At 50.6% G+C, this 5,651-nt stretch overlaps 1 protein-coding gene across 1 annotated transcript in view; it reads right to left on the reverse strand.

Moving 5' to 3' along the window:
* The window catches only part of ZNF541 (zinc finger protein 541), a 43,328-nt gene that overhangs the window by 15,492 nt on the left and 22,185 nt on the right, over positions 1–5,651 (reverse strand). The window contains exons 6-8 of the mRNA XM_017500424.2: positions 3,097–3,155; positions 2,370–2,526; positions 300–624 (exon numbers count right to left, since the gene is read on the reverse strand). Coding sequence (XP_017355913.1) covers positions 300–624; positions 2,370–2,526; positions 3,097–3,155 — 541 coding nt within the window. The remainder of the gene's footprint in view (positions 1–299; positions 625–2,369; positions 2,527–3,096; positions 3,156–5,651) is intronic.

The following is a 5,651-nucleotide window of genomic DNA, read 5'->3' on the forward strand; positions in this document are numbered from 1 at the left end:
AAAAAAAAAAAAAAAAAAAAAAAAAAAAAAAAAAAAGAAAGAAAGAAAAAGAAAATGACACAGAAGGGCAGGTAGAAGCATGGTCAGGCTAAATGGCCTCTACATTTTTTTTCTGGCCATAAAATTCTAAGCACTACAAGGCACTCAGATCAGTCTGGGGCATGTCTGAATAGCAAAGGGTCCCTCAGACTAGGTACGCCCGGGTGGGAGACAATCCCTGAACTACATGCTACAAGGGAGAGTGGGCATGGTCCACAGGCGATCCCCCCCGGGATCACAGAGTGCCCAGCCTCACTCACCGAGCATGGAGCTGAGGAGCTGGTCAGGGCTGGCCTGAGTGGACGTGGAACACAGGGTGTTGAAGTATAGCCCAGAGCCCTCCCGGATGGGGCTGAGCATTGGGGGCGGTGTGTAGGGGGAGCACTGAAATAAGCCCTTCAAGAGGTGGTCCACCAGGAACACAGGTGACCGCAGGCGGCTCTGGTGGCATCCTGCAGGGCCGGGTTCCCCAGCCGTGGAGGGCAGAGTGGGGATGAACAGTGACTTGGGTGGAGGCCGCTTTTTCCGCTTCCTCTGCTGGCTGCTCTCCTTGCTGTCTCGCTCCTCCCCGTCTTTTTCTTGTCCCTGAAGAAGAAGGAGAGAGTTTAGAACCACAGGTGGCCACCCGAAGCCACCTACTGCACCACTCCGTCTCCAGGATGGAATGAGAGCAGGAAAAGGAGACTGGCCGGAGAGAGGAAACTAGGACACACGTGCCCGACGTGGCCACCCCCCCCTCCACCGAGCCCTCCTCGAAGGAGACCGGCCACACCTAGGCCAGACCTGAGGCACTGAGCCTGGCCATGATCCGGATGCCGCAGGAGAGCCCCTGACTCTTGTGAGGACGGCCTCAACCGTTAAGATGACTGGCCCTTAAATAGGGAGACATCCCTAAAGATACAGTGTGATGCTGACAAGAAAGAAATGCTGATCCGCTCAAATGACAAGCACACAAATGACCCAGCCACTGACTCAGGGGACCTTCAGGTCCAAGGACTCTGTCCCCAAGTCCAGCAGGAGCTTCTCCAGGTGGGGTCCTCCAGTACAGGTTGCAGAGACAAGCCCTTTGAGACCGATCACTCGTAACTCACTGCGCTCTCTGTCACCTCCACAGAATCCCTCTGCTCTGCCAGCCCTACTACTCCTTCTCCTTCAGGTCTCAGCTCCCATATCGCCCCCTCCAGGAAGTCCTCCCTTACCTCCTCAGGCTGGTTCAGGATCCCCCTGGAACTCTCTGGGCTCCCTCTACTCCCAGCCCTGCCTACTCTGGGTTATCACGGTCTGGGGACAGGCCTGTCTCCTCCACTGGACTGGGAACCCCGGGAGGCAGGGCCCAGGCTATTGTGGTCACCTCTGTGTCCCCAGCGCCACCCAGCACAGGGCCTGGCACAGAGGGGTGCAGTGAATGCTGAATGACTGAATGAACGTGCAAACCAGCTTCTTCTGGATCAAGATTTTCCTTTTTTTGAGACAGAGTCTCACTGTTGCCCAGGCTGCAGTGCAGTGGTGTGATCTTGGCTCACTGCCGAGGCATCCTGGGTTCCAGTGATTCTCGGGCCTCAGCCTCCAGAGTAGCTGAGTTTACAGGTGCCCACCACCACGCCTGGCCAATTTTTTTGTATTTCTAGTAGAGACGGGGTTTCACCATGTTGACCAGGCTGGTTTTGAACTCCTGAGCTCAGGCGATCTGCCCACCTCAGCCTCCCAAATTCTGGGATTACAGGTGTGAGCCACGACGCCTGGCTTGGAGTCAAGATTTTCTGTGGTGTCTGGTTTGGGCTTTTCCTACAGCTTCCCCCAGCAGGGGGGGCAGTGGCAGGAAGGAGGCAGACTGACAAGCACCCACCATGGCCATGCTCCCTATGTGCTGGGTCACTGGAACCTCAGGGACCAACAGGGGGACCACCAAAGGGGCTGCAGCCGTGGGGTCCAAGGGCTTCTTGGGTTCTGAGGGACTGTGCCCGTCCCCTTCTGACCTCAGCACCTGTCTTAGTGGCTTGCAAAACTCTGTGCCGAACACCTAAACACAGAGAGAAGAAATGGCTCTTTAAGAGATAGGTAGGTGGGGAAAGGAAGAGCTACTTCAGAAAAAAAAAAAAAAAAAAAAAAAGCTGCCATAGAGAACAGCAGTGAGTCTGGGGCATGGCCTGAGCTGCACAGCTGCTGCAGCCCACGGCGATGGCCTGCCCCTGGAGAGCCACACAGCCCGACTCAGGCCCCCGACCCAGAGCGACAGCCCCATCCTGAGATAAGTGACACCAGTCTCGTTGACGCCCCACAGGCCTGCCAGAAACCCAGTAACCACAAAGCCACTGGTCATGCCCCTTCACCTGCGGTTCCTGCTTCCCTCGAGGTGATGGCCACTGGTCGCTGTGGAAACACATGTGGCTGCTCAGCCCTTTCTCCGTATAAAACATCTGGCTGCAGTTCTTGCAGACGTAAGTGCTCCTCGGCTCCGTCCAGTCCGTGGGACCACCGTTGTGCTGGCTACTGCGGGCAGACATGGCAGGAGAAAAAAGTGGGAGATTGAGACTCTGCCTTCGATCACTGATTTTTTGTTTTCTTTCTTTTTTGTCTATAACTCCAATCCACTGACTACTCCTTTTTTTTTTTTTTTTTTGGAGAGGCAGTCTCGCTCTGTTGCCCAGGCTGGAATGTAGTGGCATGATCTCGGCTCACTGTGATCTCTGCCTCCTGGGTTCAAATGATTTTCGTGCCTCAGCCTCCCAAGTAGCTAAGATTATGGGTTTGTGCCAATACACCTGGCTAATTTTTGTATTTTTAGTAGAGACAGAGTTTCACTACGTTGGCCAGGCTGGTCTCGAACCCCGACCTCAAGTGATCTGCCCTCCTCGGCCTCCCAAAATGCTGGGATTACAGGCATGAGCCATTGCACCCAGCCTGACTACTCTTGATAAACCCTAAAAAAATGGAGGCTGTACCCTAATCCCATTAAGACTGAAAGCACCCTCCCCACTCACTTATCCTGGCCAGCACAGGAAAGCCAGAAGACTCCTGTCGGGGCACGTGCAGGAAGTGGGGAGCTTCTTAACTTACCCTCCACCTGCCACGTTCTCTTCCTTCACTGGATGGGGAAGCCTGTAGATGTTTCCACCCTGAAGATGAAAATGCATCTGAAGCAACACATCAGAAATGAAGAGGCAAGGAGAGCTCAAATTACAGACTCTTAGAAGAAAACATCGGAGTAAGTCTTCATGACCTTGGAGTAGACAGTGGTTTCTTAGATAAGATATGAAAGCAAAACAGACGAATTCGACTTCCTCAAACTTTAAGACTTTTAGCCAGGCATCGTGGCTCATGCCTGTGATTCCAGGACTTTGGGAAGCCGAGGTGGGAGGACTGCTTCAGTCCAGGAGTCTGAGGCCATCCTGGGCAACATGGTGAAACCAAACCCCATCTCTATAAAAAATACAAAAATTAGCTGGGCATAGTGGCCTGGGCCTGTGATCCCAGTGACACAGGAGGCTGAGGTGGGAGAATCACTTGAGCCCAGGAGTTCAAGGCTGCAGTGAGCCATGATCACACAACTTCATTCCAGCCTGAGTGAGAGAGTGAGACCCTGTCTCAAAAAAAACAAAACAAAACAAACAAACAAACAAAAAAACACTTTTGTCCTGCAAATGGTACCATAAATAAATCAAAAGACAGCCCACAAAATGAGATAATATTTGCAAGTCATGCGTCAGATAAGAGGCTTGTATCCAGAATATACAGAGAACTCAAAAAATAGTAACTTGATTTTTAAAAAATAAGCCAAGGATCTGAAGAGACATTTCTTTTAGGAAGATACACAGATGGCCAATAAGCACACAGAAAGGTGTTCAACATCAGCAGCCGCGGGCAAATACAAACGCAAACCACAATGAGATACCACTTCACACCCACCAGGATAGTTATAATTAAAAAAAAAAAAAAAAAACAACAGAGAGGCCGAGGCAAGAGAATCGCTTGAACCCGGGAGGCAGAGGTTGCGGTGAGCTGAGATTGCACCACTGCACTCCAACCTGGTGACAGAGTGAGACTCTGTCTCAGGGGAAAAAAAGAAAAGAAAGAACCACAGACAATAACAAGTGTTGGTGAGGACGTGGAGAATGTGGAGCCCTCATACTCTGGGGGTTGGAAGACGAAATGGTGCAGCTGCTCAGCAAAACAGCCTAGTGGTTCCTCAGACCTAAAACAGAGAGCTGCTGTAAGACCTGGCGATTCTACTCCCAAAACACAAATCCCCACCCAAATGTGTACATGAGTGAATATTCACAGCGGCACTATATTCAAAACGGCCAAAAAGTGGAAACAACCCAAACGTCCATCCACTGATGAACAGACAAATCGAATGCGGTCTTATCCATCCAACAGAGCATCACTCAGCCATAGAAAGGAGTGCAGCTCTGCCACTTGCCACCCCTTGGATGAGCCTGGAAAATGTCACATTGAGTGAAGGAAGCCAGAATGAAAGCCATAGAGTACATGATTCCACTCACATGGAACATCCAGAACAGACACACCCACAGAAACAGAAAGGGGACTCATGGCCGCCAGGGGCTGTGGGGAGGCTGAGATTATGGGTGACAACTAAGAAATGTGGGGTTCCTTTTGGGGAGATGAAACTGTTCTGGAAAGAGTGGTGATGGCTGCACAATCTTGTGAATATACTACAAATTACTCAATGCTATGCTTTAAAATGGTGTATTCACGCTGGTTGAGGTGGCTCACATCTGTAATCCCAGCACTTTGGGAGGCCAAGGCAGGTGGATCACAATGTCAGGAGTTCAAGACCAGCCTGACCAAGGTGGTGCAACCCCATCTCTCTTTAAAATACAAAAACTAGCCAGGCATGATGGATTACACCTGTAATCCCAGCTACTCAGGAGGCTGAGGCAGAGAATCGCTTGAACCCAGGAGGCAGAGTTTGCAGTGAGCTGAGATTTCGCCACTGCACTCCAGCCTGGGTGACAGAGTGAGACTCCATCTCAAATAAATAAATAAATTTTAAAAATAAAATAAAATGTTGTATTTGGCCGGGCACAGTGGCTCATGCCTGTAATCTCAACAATTTAGAAGGCCAAGATGAGAGGATTGTTTGAGCCCACGGGTTCAAGACCAGGCTGGGAAACATAGTGAGACCCCCCCACATCTCTAAAAAAACAAAATGGTGCATTTTATGGCACCTGAATAATAAAGCTGTTAATAAAACAAAAATAAGGCAGCTCTGGTGTAATGGGAAGCTACTCAGCCTCCCAAGTGCCTGGGACCACAGGCGAGCGCCACCATGCCCAGCTAATTGTTTAAAATTTTGGTAGAGACAGTGTTTTGCTATGTTGCCCAGGCGAGACCTGGAGTCTGGAGTCCTGACTGAGCTCTTCAGACCAGGCCCTCCAAGCATAGTGTCTGGAGGAACCTGTGCATGATTATCAATGTGCTGAAGTGAGGGGTATGCAGCAGGTACCCACTTGTGCTCGTGGAAACCATGACGCACAATCAGAAAACATGGCCATTTCAAGCAGGAATATTTAAAGAAGGAGGGCATCTACCTTCATATCCTCTGAAGCGTCTAAAAAGGCAAATCCAAAGGGAAACGAGAGAGAGAGAGA

Source organism: Cebus imitator, unplaced genomic scaffold (genome assembly GCF_001604975.1).
Source record: "Cebus imitator isolate Cc_AM_T3 unplaced genomic scaffold, Cebus_imitator-1.0 Scaffold266, whole genome shotgun sequence".
In the NCBI taxonomy this organism is placed as follows: domain Eukaryota; kingdom Metazoa; phylum Chordata; class Mammalia; order Primates; family Cebidae; genus Cebus; species Cebus imitator.